This window comes from Lathyrus oleraceus, chromosome 3, assembly GCF_024323335.1.
Source record: "Lathyrus oleraceus cultivar Zhongwan6 chromosome 3, CAAS_Psat_ZW6_1.0, whole genome shotgun sequence".
In the NCBI taxonomy this organism is placed as follows: Eukaryota; Viridiplantae; Streptophyta; class Magnoliopsida; order Fabales; family Fabaceae; genus Lathyrus; species Lathyrus oleraceus.
The window spans coordinates 228,325,816-228,345,294 of record NC_066581.1 but is presented as its reverse complement, the minus strand read 5'-3'; the positions used below and the strand labels follow the sequence as shown (position 1 = coordinate 228,345,294).

General features: G+C 38.3%; 1 protein-coding gene across 1 annotated transcript; it reads left to right on the top strand.

Annotated features, from left to right (window-relative positions):
• Positions 1-266: 266 nt before the first annotated feature.
• On the top strand, positions 267-749 carry LOC127130560 (uncharacterized). The gene has a single exon (XM_051059546.1). The coding sequence runs from the start codon at positions 267-269 to the stop codon at positions 747-749; it is 483 nt and encodes a 160-aa protein (XP_050915503.1).
• The last annotated feature ends 18,730 nt before the right edge of the window (positions 750-19,479 follow it).

Here is a 19,479-nt window from a genome sequence, read left to right as displayed (position 1 = left end):
GATGGATCACCTAATTCACCATAATCTGATGGAGGATGTCACCGTTGACACTGGGAGGCCTCTAAACGCACGCAATCTGAAGAGCATGGGGGGTGATTGAGCAGATTCGGGTGAAACCTTCATTGGGCACCTCTTGGGAAGCACTAAAAGATCATAGGAAAATTCCCAACAACCTCTACCTCTTCTCTAAAATTGATCCTCCAGAGGTTGTTGCACACTATCTGTAGGATCTAGCCAACCAAGGAGTGGACATCTCAGAGTTCTCTATGGATTGGCTGCCTGAGCATCCACCAAACTTCATGAAGAGACAACGAGAGCCCTATGAGAAGTCAAAGAAGGCCAAGAAAGCAAAGTTATGGGAACCTTCTGTATCAAGACCTCCGGTACCTCTGATCGAATCTCCAAGTAAGTCCCTTTCTCCTCACTCTCCCTCTGTACATTTAAAGAAAATTGTTTCTTCCCTTCCCCAAACCTCACCCATCTACACACAATTTGAACCCTCACCCTCAACCACCAAACCCTCTGAAACACCTTCCTCTAACCTCTCATCTCCCCCTCTCCAAAAATTTAACCTCACCACCACAACCTTACCCATCTCTGAAGCAGAAATGTTCAATGAACTAACTTCACCACCCTCTTCAACACCCTCATCCCCACCTTACTACACTATCTTCTCTGACTCAGAACCTTCTGACCCTCAATCTCCCACCTTGGCTCAGCTTCAGGCTCGTGCCCTTGCCACACAATAACAATCTGAACCAGAAGCCAACATTACACCACCACCTTAATAACCAACAACACCACCATGTGAACAACCAACACCACCACCACCTGAACATCCAATAACACCACCATCTGAAACTACCACCATAACACCCTCTGGAAACATTATTATCCCTACATCTGAACCTCCCGCTTAAACTACCCACACACCACCAACATCTCCATCTCCCACTCCTGAACCAGAACCTATCTTCCCCACCCTGGAAGAAGCAATTACTTTATTTGCTGAGTCTTCAGTGGAGAAGATCAGATCTCTATCTGAGAAATCTGGTATCAGTGACGATCCCTTTGTAGTGAGGATTCACTGGAACAAAGTGATCAGATGGATGACCTCTAAGGCTTTCAAACTAAAAGGACTCTCTGAACAAGTCCGCAATGACTTCATTAGAGAAGTTGGAGAAAGGCTGCAGGCACGTCCGGCCAGAGAGGAAGAAGAGAAGGACAAAAAAGAAGCAGAAGAGAAGGCTCGCCTGGAAGAAGAGAAAAGGGTCAGAGAAGCTGCAGAGAAGGTTGTTGCTGAAGCTGTTGCGGCTGCGGCTGTGGCTGCTGCTAAAGCTAAAGCAAAAGCAAAAGCTGATGCTGAAGAGGTAACACGTATAGTTGCAGAAGAAGATGCAAAGGCAAGTAATGATGCTCTGACTCAGGGGGAGAAATCTCACACTGATTTCACTCCTCTTGTCCTGAAAACTCTGGAAGAGTTGCAGAAGGAGCAACAGATAGTAAGAGCAAGACTGAATCAACAGGACTCCGTCAATAACAACATTCTGAATCTGCTGACTCAACTGCTCCAAAAGATGCCTCCTTTTCTCATATATGAAACTGTTTCCTTTGACTACTCCTTATGTGCTAAGTCTTTTTAAGTCTGACAAAAAGGGGGAGAATAAAAACAGCTATGATGAAAATATATCTAAGCCTCTTGCTGCACTGCGCACATTAACTCTTATGAAAACTCTAAGTTATGCAGGATAACAGCTAAGGTAAAAACTAACTGCCACACAAGGAAAATCTGGTAAGAACTTCTGAAAAATAAAATCTGGTAAGAACTTCTGAAAAATATTTATGATCTATCTCATGGGGAGTCGTCACTCATCTAACTCTGAGATATTATTTTCTATTCTTGCTGATAGTATCAGTGTTTCATCATCACTCTGAAGTTTTTGTCATCATCAAAAAGGGGGAGATTGTAAGAACAAAATTCAGTATCTACAATTCATCTATAAGATTTTGATGATAACAAAGGATGAAACAAATTGGTACCCTAACAAAATTTATCTAAGTGTACAGGACTCTCAGATAGACATATATCAGATACAAACATAAGTTCATAATGACCACTTAGAAGGTACTCAAACATAAATTCGGGCTCTGAACAAAGGAAGCGTACAAAGCTCAACGAAGAAAGAAATATCAGACACTCTGAAGCGGAAGAGCGCACTCTAGAATCTGAAGCTCTTACACTCTGATGTAATCAACCAGGGAGACATCAAGAACCTCTAAAGTCAGTCAGCTGACTATCTGAAGATGTACATGCCGAATAGAAACTCTGACTTCTGAACACTCTGATTCAAGAGCAATCACTAAAGACTTAGCTATGAAGTCTTCCACTTATGACAAGAATCTAATTTTGGAAGAAAGTTATAGGACCCCAAACAGCTATGGAAAGAACACAGAGATTAATGACATTAATCATCCATCATTGCTAAGATCCTTTCATCCAACGACCTCTTCATCAAACCCCTATATATAGGATGGATCATCGTCACAAAGATCAATGAAACACACGAGAATACTGAAACTAATCTCATATCTCTTACTCATTCTCCTTTCACACGAGTTTCTACTCTAAAGTGTGAATATTTCCTTTGTTCTTATATCATGTGCTTACCTAGAAGCACTAAGCACTCCTGTAATTTTTCCTTAATTGCTGAATATTCCTCAAGTGACTTGTTAAGTCTATAAACTTGAGAGGGCTAAGATATATTTATCCTCTTAGACGCTCATTTGTTGTAATCTTTCAAGATTAGTGGATTAAGTCCCTATTAAAGGTGAAATCACCTTGGCCGGGTGGACTGGAGTAGCTTTGAATTTCAAGTGAACCAAGATAAAATTCCTTGTTGATAGAATTTATTTTCGCGTGTGTCTTGTTATCAAAAGTTTTTATTATCAGTTAAAACAATTCAAATCCCTCTTTCTTGTTTTTCTCAACCTTCTGGGCCTTCAAATACAATTCCAAAGGTTGAATATTGCTGAGGATATCCACATGGAGGTTAATATGGTCGAGTTATCTCAAGAAACCTCTATGGAGGTCGACGATGAATATCGACAGAAGGAGTATAACAAAGTCGCCTTCCCTTAAGAGGAAGAAATGCTGTCTGACTTCCTCAGAAGGTGTCAGAAAAAGAAGTCATAAGTTATGATGTGTCCTAGTGGCAGTGTTGTATTCGACAAGAAGGAAACTCAAAATCTTGAAGGGGTTAGGAGAGTAAATCACCGAGATGGTCATAAAGCCATCCAAAATCATCAAGTAGGTAAGCCAAGAAGGGCTTTCGACCCCAGGAGATATCCTGATCCAAGATGCCCCATGGTGAAGCTGGGTGAAACCAAGAAAGCAGGGCGACATTTCAAACACATTTCCTTCAAGCCTAGTGTCGAAGGGTCAAATGGAAAGTGGGTCAAGTAAACTGATGGCAGGATACACGGTCATGGAAAGTGGCAGAACTTTGAGGTGGAAAGAGGTTCATCATTGGCTTACCGCAAGGAATTTCGGACTGACAAAAGGACCTCACATGTGTCTGAGAACTATAAGGGAAAAAATTCTATGAATAGATCTCAATGGAGGAGAGAAAAAAGAAGGAGAAAATCCCAGAGAGAAGCTGGTGAGAGGGACCAAGGTGAGTCGAGTATCAATGTGACTTTGAAGAAAAGGGAAGACTCAAACTTCGTCAAAAGAAATCTCAATATTCAAGTCAAAATGGCCAGTGAAAAATACAATCAAGTGGTCGCTGAAGATGAAATGCTGACTGACAACTTCGACTCAGGGTCAAAAGCCTCCTTAGACATCTTAGTCGAGGTGGTATCCGTGATACCAAGGGAATTCGATCGGATTACTGAAGTCGAAGACAACGACAATATCACAGAGAGAGAGAGACATGGATGCTCACAAGCCAGTGTGTTACTATATGAAGAATAACAGTTGTGTTGAAGAGAAAAATTCCTTCTTCGAGAGGCCCAGTGAAGCCATGAGGAGCCACCTTAAACCCTCTTCATCACTGGAAAAGTCGAAGACATCCCCGTTAATAAAATATTGGTGGATTGTGGAGCGACTGTGAACTTGATGCCTCACCGCATGGTGAGAAAAGTTGGCAAATATGACACTGATGCCAAACCTCATAATATGGTGCTAACCAACTATGAAGGTAGAGTGGGTTCCACTATGGGAGCTATCCAAGTTGAATTAACTGTAGGGACAGTTACTAGGTCCACAATGTTTATGCTTGTGGAAACAAAGGCTAACTACAATCTGTTGCTTGGAAGAGAGTGAATAAATGGGGTTGGAGTTGTCTCGTCTTCAATGCACCAGAGGATAATAATTTGGCGTCTAGATGGTATTATCGAAAACATAGAGGCGGATCAAGGGTACTTTAAAACCATATCAATCATGTCGACAGGCGCCAATTTGACAAGCACTTGGCCACCATAGCTCCATGTGATTCGACTGAGTTTGCATTTACCCCTGATGACAACGCTTATTGTTCCCTGTCACTGCACCCTCACTATGGTTTTTGCTGGGACAGAGAGATAGTTGGAAAAGACGACTTCGGATATTTGGGAGTGTCTGGAATCGACCCCACGGGATGGGGAAGTGAATTCTATAATGATGACTAAGTTTATAGCGCTAAAGAGGATTTCGGCTTACATAGCCGAGAGTAAACAACAATTGGCCTTAGAGGCTGAAGTCAAAAATATGGCCGAAGGACTTTGACCTAAGGCCACCTGATAAGGGTCAGAATGAAGAGCAAGACCAGAGGCTCGATGCGATTTGTGACGATGAGCCTTTGGGTTTTGAGAAGGATCCGCTAGCAATAAACATTAAAATGCTGGCTCAGGATCCCCTTAAAGAAGTAGACTTGGGAGAGGGAGTGATAAAAAGGCCAACTTACATCAGTGCCAACATTCATCCTCAACTCAAGGTCGAAGTGGTCCAGTTGCTGAGAGAGTTTAAGGACCGTTTCACATGGGGCTATGATGAAATTCCTGGTTTAAGCAGAGAGCTGGTCGAATTGAAATTGCCGATCAAGCCTGGAAAGAAGCCTGTGAAGTAGAACCCAAGACGATTTGATCCAGTAATACTTTCGAAGATTAAAGAGGAAGTCAAAAGGCTCCTCTGCTACAATTTCATTCACACGGCGAGGTATGTTGAATGGTTAGCTAATATTGTGCCAGTTGTAAAGAAGAATGGTACTTTAAGGGTTTGCATAGATTTTAGAGATTTAAATACTGCAACCCCAAAAGATGAATATTCGATCCCAGTGGCAGAAATGCTAGTCAATTTTGCTGCTGGCTATGAATATTTAAGCATTCTTGATGGGTATTCTGGTTATAATCAAATATTTATTGCTGAAGAGGATGTCCCGAAAACAACATTTCGATGCCCCAGAGCCTTAGGCACCTACGAATGAGCGGTGATGCCTTTTGGTTTGAAAAATGCTGGGGCAACCTACCAAAGAACGCTGAATTCAATTTTCCACGATTTTATAGAAACTTTTATGCAAATCTATATAAATGATATTGTCATTAAGTATGTTTCAGGGAAGAGTCACATAAACCATCTTCAAATATCTTTCGAGAGGATGATAAAGCATGGTATAAAAATGAATCCTTTAAAATGCGCTTTTTGTGTGCAGGCTGGGGATTTCTTAGGCTTTGTGGTCCACAAAAAGGGGATCGAAATAAACCAGAATAAGACCACGGCCATCATGGAAGAGAAAGCGCCATCGACGAAGAAAGGTTTGGAGTCACTAATAGGCAAAATCAATTTCCTAAGGAGATTCATCTCAAACCTTAGTGGAAAGACGCAAGCTTTTTCACCATTGCTTTGACTCAACAAAGAAGGGTTTGAGTGGGGGCAGGCTCAACAAGAAGCATTTGATAAGATTAAAGCATACTTGAGTCGTCCACCAATCTTGACACCACCTTGTAGAAATAAAAGTATGAGATTGTATATATTTGTATCTGACAAGACTTTAGGAAGCATGTTAGCTCAAGAGGATGATAATGGTGTCGAAAGAGCCATTTACTACCTCAGTAGAATCTTAAATGATATAGAAACTAGGTATAACATAGTTGAAAAATTATGTTTATGCTTATATTTCTCTTGTACAAAATTGAAGCATTATATCAAACTTGTTAATGTTTATGTTTCATCTCATTTTGATGTTATTAAACATATGGTATCCAAACCAATTTTGCATTGTCGAATTGGGAAAGGGGCATTGGCATTGACTGAATTTTATTTAACATGCATGCGATTAAGAGCTATTAGAGGACAAGTGGTAGCAGACTTTATATTCGACCACTCCATAGACGCAAATGCATTGAACTATCTCAAATTGGGACCTTGGAAGTTATACTTCGATGGGTCTAGTCATAAGGATGGTACATGCGTCGGAGTTGTAATTATTTCTCCTAATAAAATTCCAACAAAATTCCAGTACAAAGTAGAAGGTACCTACTCAAACAATGAGGCTGAATATGAAGCCCTCATAGCAGGACTTGAAATGTTGTTGGAATTGGGGGCAACTCGAGTTGAAATAATGGGTGATTCAGAGTTGGTCATAAAGTAGATAAAAAAGGAATATAGATGTATTAAGGAGAATTTAATCATGTATTTCATAATCGCCAGTCGACTGTTAAAAAGATTTGAAATGGTTTCTATTCGACACATACCTCGACTAGAAAATCAAGTGGCCAATGATTTAGCTCAGATTGCATCCGGGTATAAAATTTCAAAAGAAAATTTGCATAAAGTCATTGAAGTCATAGGAAAGGTCGTGGCAACCAGATTAATACCCCTAGACTTAGAAAAGACAAAGCTAGGATATGCTGATGAAGGGAATTTCAAAATATTTGACGTTGAGTTATGTTCTTTTGGGTATAGAGTTGTTTAAAAAATTTCCTAAAGGCAAATGGAGCCATGCTCGAAGTGAAGACATGGCGTTTAGCAAACATCATTATATATCCCATGAAAGTCGGTTGGAGGGCTTGTCCTTCATCATTTGGAGTCAGCTGAGCTAGCCTAGTGCCATCGACCCTTTTGTTCTTGATCTCCTGAGCATCTTCGTTGACGAGGCCTTTATTCGGCAGGCTGGCCTCCAAAGTAGCATTTAGCCAAAGTTGCAATAACCAGAAAGGGCCAGACAGGAGAAAGTTCCCTTTGTCCCCCAAATTCTTCAGTTGAGGCACTCCATCGCTCAAAGATTCATAAAGGATTGCCAGGATCATCTCATTTAGGCAGATATCGTGTCCCGAATGTAGTTGGTTCGCCAGAGTGAGGTATTTTTTGGCAACTTGTAGGGATTTCGAACAAAAAATGGAGTGGGACAACCACAAGGATAAAAAGGCTATATGCTCCACATCAGAGACAACGTCAGTATCTTTATCATGGTAATGAGCAATGTGTGTCGAGTACGCTGCTCTGGTGGTCGAAAAGGCGATGGTGTCCATAGAGTCAATGTTGGGATCATAAGTGTGTCCAGTAGCCTTCAGCCCTGTGATAGCAGCCATGTCGAAAAGGGTTGGCGTGGCCATACCATAGGGAATGTGGAAGGTGTAATGTGTACTGTCCCAAAAGTACAACGAGGAAATCAACATGGGAGTGTTGTAATCTAAATTCAACTTCGACAACATAATCAGGTCATATATTCCTATCTCTTTCTAAGCCTGGGCTTTAGCTTTCTCTACTTTAGTTAACCAATTTAGATAATCAATTGGATCTTTAAAGGTAGGAGTAACAAGGAAGGCTCTGAAACCATTATTCATAAATCTTAGATCTATAATATCACCAACCTTAGGGTTTTCAATGGAGGTGGTTTCAGTTCTAGGGTTTCTAGCTTGCCCTATGGGTTTACATTTGTGGTAAGAGGGAAAGAATTCTATAAGCTTACTAGAATTAGCATCTAAATCAGCTAAGGGTCTAGATAATGCATAAATCTTTCCAGAAATAGAGACAGGAATAAGTACCTGAGAAGCATAAATTTTGCGCTATTCTTCTGTTTGGGGCTCTGGTATTGCCAACTGCGACTGGAGCAGACAACGTGGCAAATGGAGGAAGTTCAGAGATCTTCTTTGGAGCTTTTGTCTTGTTGGCGGTGGTTTTGAGGGATACACCTGTTCCCTTAAGAGCTTTTCTTGAGGTTGCCATTGTTGGAGCTTGAAGGAAATCTGAGTTTAGTTGAAGAATGTTTGAAGAAGGAAAAAGCTAGAGTATTTGGAAATTCAGAAGGCGTAAAAATGTGAAATGGGTAAGTTGGTAAGTTTTATAGGCACACTTGGAAGAAAGAGCGTTTCAAATCAGTATTAGTGGTTGACAAGTTAGTGGGACACATGTCTTCATTGGGCAGTGTAATGGAGATGTTATTTAATGCTGCAACCCATGATTTCCTAGAGTCTAGGAAACGTGATGAGTGAAAAGATTCGGTTGTGGGATGAAAGGACATGGGTAGGAAAAAGATAATGATGACTCTGACGTCACCAAACAAGTTGGAGAAACTGAAGAGTTTTGCTAACATTGGAACACTTGGCACAATGTCAGAGTTATTAAGGCGTCGAAACAAGGTCTCAAAAAATGTCTTTTTCTCACAAGTGTCGAAAATAACATTTTGGGGGGGGGGGGGCAATTTGTGAGCTCATATTTTCGACGCCCATTAAGAATTACTAAAATTAGAAATCATATGTAAAGCTGCTTTTTGACCAGGAAGTAGTATTCGAACAACTGGGGTTGATTCGACTGGGCAAGGTTGATGAAGATCAGCATACAGTTGAGACTCCAGAAGAATCTCTTGAAAAAAACGGTTGAAAACGGTTTTCGACCAAAGATTAAAAATTCAAATAAGGAAGGGAACTTCGCCCTTCTCAGAAACCGTTGAGAGTACACGTGGAGCATAGTAGATAATCGCGTACATGCAAGGCGCCATGTGTCTCGACGTGATTGAAGAACCATCAAAAATAGTTATCTCGATCCAGTATAAATATAGGGTTTTAGTATTAGAAAAGTGTGTGTCAAAGTATGTACAAAAACCTGTAAATTTACCAAGTACTCGTGTGAAGAAGAATCGTAAATCACAGAATGCACATTTGTTTAAACCATTGTTAGTTACTTCAAAGCAATACAAAGTTATCTTTACTTTTTGTTCCCAGAAATACATTTCTTTATTGCTTCATTTCAAACACTCTTCTTTTCTTCGCCATTTGCAGTCCTTTACAATTTCCTTGCTTTCAACATTTACTTTTGTTAATTGTTTATCATTACAAGTTCTTTACCTCTCATTCATACCAGCCCTTTTTATTCAATTTATAACTCTAATTTTGCGCTTATTATTGGAGTGTTCGTTATTACCAAAAATCATTTTCAAAATAATTAGCACATGTCCTAGGATCAATCTGATCGATCCTGCGAGTAACCAAATTTAGAAATTTGGAAGATCAACGGTTGTTTACTAATTTTCAAGGTAAACACTAGTTAGCTTTAGTGAAGATTAGGGAAGATGTTCAGATGCTTGGATTGAGCTGAAGATACTTGAATCTCTCTGACCATATGCTATGTTTTGGTGGAGGTACACGATGATTCTGGCAGCATTTCAGTGGTTCTGGGGCTTGAAAAAATGAGGGAAAACCTTCCTCTATTTATAGGGAAGGTGATGGGGAATGATTTGTGATGAATTGAGGTGGAAATCGCGTGATTCAAATCTTGACACGTGTATGAAAAAAATTGGATCCGTGAACTGGAAAATGCAATCTAATCCACTCTAAATTGCATGCTAATCATTACAAAATGATGTGGCAATCATTTGAAATCTAGAAGGATATCCTATTTTGTCCTTTTGTTCCATTTGCCTTGGATTTGTGTTCATGATTTTCACGTGTCCTCTTGCATTTTGGCTTGTGTTTGGCTCGTGCATGACATCTATTTTCAGGCCTCCAATTTGCTTTCAAAATGTTTCTGCACAAGCCTTGGTCATTTGGAAGGGATGCGCATGATTTGGTGACTTGGAAAAAGATACATAACTGCTTGGCTTGGTCTGGTTTTGTGCACACAACTTGGCAGGGCACCATGTTTAGGCTTGAGCCAAATGAAATTGGCTCATGCATTTTAGGCCAAACACTCTTTGCCATGATCTTAACAAGATGCAAAAATAATTAGGTCAAAAGGAGATTTGAGGTGAAAATGTCATAGGTGTAAAGTAGTGGTCATGACATGGTTTTAGGCCTGCCTTAGAAGCTTGACTTGTTTTGACCAATTCAAAATCTGAGGTGTTTAGAGGTTGAATTAGGGTTTGATTCTTGAAAAAAAGTTGTAAAGGATTCCATTTATTACATTTGGCTTGAAGTAGATCTCCAAAATGTTGATAAATGAGAAAGTTATGGGGTTTGGACCACATGGTAGGCCAAACTTGGCAACTAGGCCAATCAACCATGCCCTAACTTGCATTCTTTGACAATTTCTTGAATCCCAAGGCACAATTATGACTATTTGAGGACCAAATGAGGAATTATTGATTGAATATTAATTAAACATGATGATATCTTGAATCTTGAATGACATATCATATGAATAAACCCGTGAGCCATATTTGAACCAATATAGAAAATGGATTCTTCTTTGACCATGATGAAACCCTATTTCTATGATGAAGAAGTCTTGACTATGATCCTTTGTTCCTATTGCTTTTGACCATGTCAAGAAGGTAATCAGAAGTCTCCCTAAAAAATGGAGACTTATGGTAACTACTTTGAAGTCTGAAAAGGGTCTTAATAGTTTTAGTCTTGAAGACTTGTTAGTTTTTTGAGAAGCCACAAGTTAGAACTTGAGGAATATGAACCTCAGAAGCAAGGTAAATTTGTTGCTTTAAAGTCTAAGCTTGAAAAGATAAGAGCTTATCAATCTGAGGAAGAATCAGAAGTTTCTGATGAAGACTCATAAGATGATGATAAGTTGTCTTTGATTTCAAAGAGGGTCAACAGACTCTAGAAGCACATGCAGAATGGTCAAGGAAAGTTCAGAGGAGCTAGGAGGACTGCTGGTCATTTTGATTCTTTGTTTGGATAGAAGAAGCAAGGTTTTGGTAAAGAGGTTATCTGCTTTGAGTGGAAGGATCCGGACCACTACAAGAATGAGTGTCCTAATCTAAAAAATGATAGAAGGCCTAAGAAGAAGTTTTCTAAAGGCAAGAAGGGGCTTATGGCTACATAGGACGACTCACAATCAGAAGAAGAAGATTCTGACGAGGAACAAGCCAATGTTGCATTGATGGCAACTACAACTGATCCAGAAGGTTCTGAAGAACCAAAAGACAAGATGTTGTCATAATCAGAATCAGACTCCGATTCTGAAGAGGTTTTTTCTAAACTATCCCATTCTGATTTAGAGTCATGTCTCTTTGAAATACTGAAAAAGTACCAAAGTCTTCGAAGTAGGTACAAGGACCTTAAACAAGTCCAAATAGTTGCTTCTGAAACTCATAGTGAGCTTGAGAAAGGCATTTCTTCCCTAAATGAAAAATTATTTTCTTTAGGAAGTAACAACTCTACTTAGAAAATTAAAATTTTAAAACTAAAGGAAGAAATAGTCTCAAAAGCTTCTGGTACTGATTGCATCATTAGATATGACAGAGCATTCCAGTACTTTATGGATAAAAGCATACATAGAAGCAAAATGACTTCTTTGATCGATGGAGTTAGCAGAAATAACAAGAAAGGTTTAGGTTGTACGAAAACTATAAAACTTGACAAAAGTCAGAAGGTAAAACTGAAACCTCTCTATGAGCATTTTGTGCCTACTGGCACTGAGCTTGATTTTTCTGCACAGACATAAAAACTTACAAAGGATAAGAACTCAGCTCTGAAACCTAAGTATCATGCATAAATTTCACTTGATTATCATGTTGCACAAAGACCCAAGGGTGTGAGAAACTCTGGGAAAACTAACAAGAGAGGACCAAGAAAATGGGTACCTAAGAATAAGATCATCTATGTTACAGACATCCTTAGCAACTCAGTTGAAACATCAGTCATGGTACCTGAATAGTGGATGCTCGCGACATATGACGGGTAAAAGGTCTATGTTCTAAGATTTGGAACTTAAGCCTGGAGGATTCGTTGGTTTCAGAGGAAACCAGAAAGGGAAGATCATTGGCTCCAGAACTGTTGGTAACGGTAAACGTCCTTCTATTATTAATGTTCTTTTGGTCGATGGTTTGATGCATAACTTATTATCTATTAGTCAACTTAGTGAGAATGGTTATGATACCATTTTTAATCAAAAGTCCTGTAAGGTTGTTAGTCAGAAAGATGGCACAAATCTTTTTAACGGAATGAGGAAGAACAACATTTATAAAATCAAACTTTCTAATCTTAAGGATCAAAATGTAAAATTCTCATTGTTTGATAATGAGGACCAATGGGTATGGCATAGAAGTTTGGGCCATGTTAGCATGAAAAGGATTTCTCAGCTAAATAAGCTTGGATTAGTCAGAGGCTTACCCAACCTGAAGTTCTCTTCAGATGCCCTTTGTGAAGCATATCAGAAAGGAAAGTTTTCTAAAACATTTTTCAAAGCGAAAATTGTTGTTTATACCTCTAGACCGTTATAACTTATGCATATTGATTTGTTAGGGCACGTGAAAACTGCCTCTGTCATTGGTAAGAAGTATGGATTGGTCATCATTGATGACTATAGTCGTTAGACATGGGTAAAGTTCTTGAAACACAAGGAGAGTCACACTTTCTGCTCACAAGTGCAAACAAAGATGGATTGCAAAATAGTCAGAGTCAGAAGTGATCTTGGTGGCGAATTTGAAAATAAACATTTTTGAAAATCTTTTTGATGAAAATGGAATTTCACATGATTTCTCCTGTCCTAGAACTCCACAACAAAATGGGTTTATAGAAAGGAAGAATAGGACTTTGCAAGAAATGGCCCACACTATGATCCAAGAGACTGACATGGATAAGCATTTCTTTCCAGAAGTAGTTAACACAACTTGTTATATTCAGAACATGATTTCTATTAGACCTATTATGGGTAAGACTCCCTATGAATTGTGGAAGAACAGAAAGCCCAACATTTCTTACTTCCATCCTTTTGGCTGTGAGTGTTTTATGTTGAACACTAAAGAGAATCTTGGAAAGTTTGATTCTAAGGAACAAAAGTGCTTATTGTTAGGATATTCTAAAACTCTAAAGGCTTCATAGTCTTTAACAATGAGACAAGAATTTTCGAGGAGTTAGTTCATGTTAGATTCAATGATAAGCTTGACCCTGAAAAGTCAAAGCTAGTTGAGAAATTTGCAGATATAAAGATTAATTTCTCAGAATCTGAAGATAAAGACTCAGAAGGTAAAGCAAAGGACGCTAAAGCAAAATAATCAGAAGTGACTCAACCATAAGACATTATTGATCCAACTTAGAATAATAGTAGATCAAGAACTTCTCATTCTGAATAATTGATTCTGGGAGATAAAGACGCACTAGTCAGAACTCGATCTTCATTCAAACCTTCTGAAGAAACTCTTATAGGTTTGATATATCTGATAGAGCCATCATCTATTGATGAAGCTCTTCTAGATAATGAATGGATTCTGGCTATGCAAGAAGAACTGAATAAATTCACCAGGAATGATGTATGGGTTCTTGTTCAGAAACCAAAGGGTTTCCATGTCATTGGAACCAGATGGGTTTTCAGAAACAAGCTCAATGATAAAGGCGAAGTCGTCAGAAACAAGGCTCGACTAGTAGCACAAGTTTATAGTTAACAAGAAGGCATAAACTATACAAAAACCTTTGCTCCAAGTGCCAGGTTAGAGTCTATTAGTCTTTTAATTTCGTTTTCAGTCAATCATAACATCATTCTTTATCAGATGTATGTTAAGAGTGCATTCTTAAGTGGGTACATTTATGAATAAGTGTGCGTGCACCAACCCCTAGGTTTTGGAAGTTCTCAAAACCTAAAATTTGTTTTCAAACTTAAAAATTCGTTATATGGTCTAAAGTAAACTCCCAGAGCTTGGTATGATAAACTGAGTAACTTTCTTTTGGAAAATAATTTTACCAGAGAGAAAGTGGACACAACTCTCTTTTGCAAAACCTTTAAGAATGATATTCTAGTTGTGCAAATTTATGTTGATGATATTATTTTTTCCTCTGCTAATGCTTCACTGTGCAAGTATTTTTCTAAGTCAATGCATGCAAAATTTGAAATGAGTTTGATGGGATAACTCAAGTTCTTTCTAGGAATTCACATTGATCAATGTTCAGAAGGAACATACATTCATCAGAGCAAGTATATAAGGGAACTTCTGAAGAAGTTTAACTTTTCAGAATGCAAGCCAGCGAAGGCTCAAATGCATCCTACATGCATTCTGAAGAAAGAAAAGGTAACCTGTAAGGTAAATCAGAAGCTATTTAGAGGTATCATAGGTTATCTCCTTTATCTAACCACTTCTAGAACTGATATTTTATTCAGTGCCTGCTTATGTGCTTGCTTCCAATCAGATCCTAGGGAAATTCACTTAACGGTTGTTAAGAGAATCTTTAGGTATTTGAAAGGTACTACTAACATTGGTTTGTTTTATAGAAAATCAAGTGATTACAAATTAGTAGGCTATTTGATGCTGACTATGCTGGAGACAGAATAGAAAGGAAAAATACTTCTGGAAGTTGTCAATTTCTGGGTGACAATCTGATCTCGTGGTCTAGCAAGAGACAGTTAACAACTGCATTTTAAATAGCCGAAGATAAGTATATCGCATCTTCTGGATGCAATACTCAGATACTCTGGATGAAGAGTCAGTTGGAAGTTTATCAGATATTTGAGAGTAACATTCCTATTCTCTATGATAATACTTTTGCTATTTGTTTGTCCAAGAATCCTATCTTGCATTCTAGGGCTAAGTATATTGAAATTAAACATCACTTTTTACGTGACTATGTTTAGAAGGGTATTTTTAACTTAAAATTTGTTGATACAGACCATCAATGGACTGATATCTTTACAAAACCCCGTGCTGAAGATGTTGGTGTAAGCCCTAGAGGTCAATACTTTTGGTACTTGTATCGAATTATTTATTAATAATAAAAGGCTTTTTCTTTATTATGTTTGTTTAATAAAGTCCCTAGAATAGCTAGTCCGTTTAATGTATCAAGTATGCCTTAATCATGAGATCACATTAAACATAAGGACATTATTCTTAAAGTATTTGTAGTCAAGCTTTATTGTGAAGTGGGATAACATTAAAGCATGAAGACTATTATGTTTATAGACTGATGATCACATCTCATGGATCATGGATAAAGAGTTATCAAGTCTTAAACATAGGCATGAATATTAAGAGTAATATTTATACTAGATTAACCAGCTATGAGAATACTATATAGAAAGTTATGCAAAGTGTCATAAGTTATTCTCATGGTGATAATGGTGTATACCACCCTTCGACCTGAAACCACTATGGACCCTAGATGTAGAGTTGAGTGCCTTATTGCTGATCAAACATTGTCCGTAATTGGCTGACCATAAAGACAGTTGATGGGTACTCCACGAAGCATGCAAACGGACATGAGTGACCTAGATGGAATTTGCCCATCCTGCGTAACAGGATAAATGTCTATGGGCCCAATATTGAACTGGACAAGGATGACACGGTCTATGCCTTGTGTTCAATATAGACATAAGGGAAAAAGGGTAATTATACACATAATTATTATCACAGAAGGATTTGTCAGATCACATGACATTTTCGTGTCTTGGGTAGCAGTGATGTGTTGCTAGACACCGCTCACTGTTTATCATGTTAAATACGTGATTTAATATAATTGCCAATGCCGCGAAAACCTATAGGGTCACACACAAAGGACGAAATGATGAGAGATAGAGTAATTAAGGAATACCGTAATGTACGGTGCCCTTAAGTGAATTATAGAACATCGTAAGGTACGGTGTACTTAAGTAGAATACGAAATATGGTAAGGTACCACACACTTAAGTGATTTTGGCATATTATAAGATATGGGGCATATACACTTGAGTGGGCTTTTTAGCTTGCAGCCCATACAAGTGGTTCTATAAATAGAACCTTTGTGTAGAAGCATTGTCACACTTGCAATTTCGTTTCTCTCTCTCTCTCTCTCTCTCTCTCTCTCTCTCTCTCACTCACTCAAAGCCTTCATTCGTAGCAGTTAGCACTGAGATTGAAGGAATCCGTTCTTGTGGACTGAGTAGAGGTGTTGTCATCGTTCAACGTTCGTGATCGCTCCGTAGATCTCCACCAAAGGTTACAATCGCTACAAGAGGTAACGATTCTATCACTGATCATGCCCATTCGTAAGGATCATTAAAGGAGAAATTTTAAATTCCGTTGTGTTTTGGATCACCCTTCTCCTTCAGTGATATCAGAGCCACTTACGAAACCATGCATCTGATAGCTGTTTATTTTCTGTATTTTCTGTATTAATACGATTAAAAGACAAAATGAATCAAAGAATAAACGAGTAATTAAATTGAGATCGATCAAGTTAAATATATGATATAAGTAATCCTGATGCAAAATACGATATATATGATATATTGTTTCTGTTTCATTCATTCAAACACTTAATGGTTGTTTTCCTTTGAGCGATCAATGGTTGTTTGCTTCTTGATCCGACATTAGTACGGTGAAGAAATGACGTGTTGATCAATCATACTGAATCAACAATCAAGATGTGTTTGACGGTCTGAAATTGGTGCATTAGGGTTAATGATGGCACAAGGGTTGTGTTGTCAAAGAGTTATGCATTAGGGTTAATGACGACACAAGGGTTGTGTTGTCAAAGAGTTATGCATTAGGGTTAATGACGGCACAAGGGTTTTGTTGTCAAAAAGGTTATGCGATTAGGGTTGTGACTGCGCAAGAGTTGTGCTTTAAAGTATCAAGTGTTGATGCGAAAAACGACATCGATTTTAAATGAATTGTTCCGCTGACCGGGCAGCGGACCCCCGGCTAACTCTGCGTAGTGTGATCGGTCGCCGAAATTTAATTTGGTTTTAATTAATTAAAAGAATTAAAATTAATAATAATAATGTGTTTATTATTATTGTCTTGTGGTGATCGGTTATGGCCTTAGTTTTCCTTTATTTTGTTTTGGGTTTTTAAAATACGACTTGCGTGTCGTGCCTCTCTTTTAATCTCTTTATGTAACTTCTTTTCTCATCTCACTCCCTCGTATGTAAAACGAGTTTCTTTTATGTAATGTAATATTATGAAGAAAGAGAAGAATTCAATATCAAAGGAGGACAACCTTGAAGATCTTGCTTGGAGAAGCTTAGATCGTTATTAGGTTAGCTTAGGTTCTCTCATTGGCTTGGGAGAACAATTGTGCTAGGGGCCATAACTGTTTCATTATGTATGTATGTTGATGCATGTGAATGTATGTTGATGCATGTGAGAGACGATTTATATGATAAATAAGCCGGTGAGATCAGAATAATTGCAAATTCCCTCAAATTAAATATTAAGTTTATGCTTTCCAAGTTTTAACACTCATCAAGACTAGTATCGGATAATGTAGGTTTCGCCTACGCGAGGTGCATGTTCTATATTAGTAAGGTGCGATGGGATAATTGTAATATCCAATTGTTAAAACAATGGGTCAAACTTAACTAAACAAATTATAATAAGATTATATATGTTTAGAAGCAAGAGTTGGAAATGATCCATGTGATGGATTGGAATAAGGAGTTATTCACCCAACTAAAATATTCGAGAGTTGTATTAGATACAATTGGAAGGAGTTCCTACCTAAATAACCTAGTTTTGTGTAATCCGCCTACGCGGACTTAAAACAAAGTGAAATATGGATCTCAACCCACTAGAAAATCTTCCAACGGGATTTTCCGAATCAAATGGTGAGGGTCATTTGTTTTGAGTAAAATAGTGGGAGCATATTTAATTAAAGGCCTAATTAAATATGTTATTGATACTTATATTTTCATTATTTTCATGTAGATTACCATGACAACAAACACCTCTAACAACATTTTGCGATCAATCCTTGACAAGGAAAAATTGTCTGGGATAAATTTTCTGGATTGACACCGAAATCTGAGGATTGTCTTCAAACATGATAAAAAGTTGTATGTCTTGGAGAAACCTGTTCCTGAAGAGGAACCTTCTAGTTCTGCACCTAAGGCAGAAAGAGATGCTTATAAGAAGCATGTCGATGATGCCAATGAAACTGCTTGTCTCATGCTAGCTACCATGAACTCAGAGTTGCAAAAGCAACATGAGAATATGGCAGCGTTCATATGATCGAACACCTGAATATGCTCTATCAAGAGCAAGCAAGGCATGAAAGGTTTGAAGTTTCAAAAGCCCCTTTTCAAGGCAAGTTAGCTGAGGGAGCCTCTGTAGGTCCCCATGTGCTCAAGATGATTGGGTATGTAGAAAACCTTGAGAGGTTGGGTTTTCTCCTCGGAAAGGAACTTGCGACTGATTTGATCTTGCAATTGTTGCCAGATAGATTCAGTCAATTTGTCCTAAATTTCAAAATGAATGATATGGACAAATCTCTTCCTGAACTGCTAGCCATGTTAAGAACTGCTGAGCAGAATCTGAAGTCAAAAGGGAAGTCCATTCTGATGATCGGAAATGGAAAGAGACAGAATAAAAGGCCCACCAAGCAGGGTGATAAAGGGAAAGGCAAGGAAGTTGCCAAACCCAAACCCACTGTTGCTGCTTTGAAGCCTAGTGGAGGCATAGCAAAAGAAGGCACTTGCTTCCATTGCGGTAAGACCGGACACTGGAAGAGAAACTGCCCAAAGTACCTGGAAGATAAGAAGAATGGAGTAGAGACTTCAACTTCAGGTATTTTTGTTATTGAAATTAATTTATCTACTTCTGCATCATGGGTATTAGATACTGGATGCGGTTCTCACATTTGTACCAATGTGCAGAGACTAAAAAGGAGTAGAGATTTGGCAAAAGGTGAAGTCGACCTACGAGTTGGCAATGGAGCAAAGGTTGTTGCTTTAGCCGTAGGAACTTATGTATTGACTTTACCTAGTGGTTTAATAATTCAGTTAGAGAACTGTTATTATGTACCTGCAATTAGCAGTAATATTATTTCCGTTTCTTGTTTGGACAAGTTTGGTTTTTCATTTATAATAAAGAACAATTGTTGCTCAATTTATTTGAATGATATATTATATGCTACTGCACAAATGAACAATGGACTATATGTCCTTGATCTTGAAATGCCTATTTATAACATTAATACTAAAAGGATGAAACCTAATGAGTTAAATCCAACTTACCTTTGGCATTATCGATTAGGCCACATAAATGAGAAACACATTTCCAAACTCCATAAAGATGGACTCTTGGACTCTTTTGATTATGAATCATATGAGACATGCAGATCTTGTTTAATTGGAAAGATGACAAA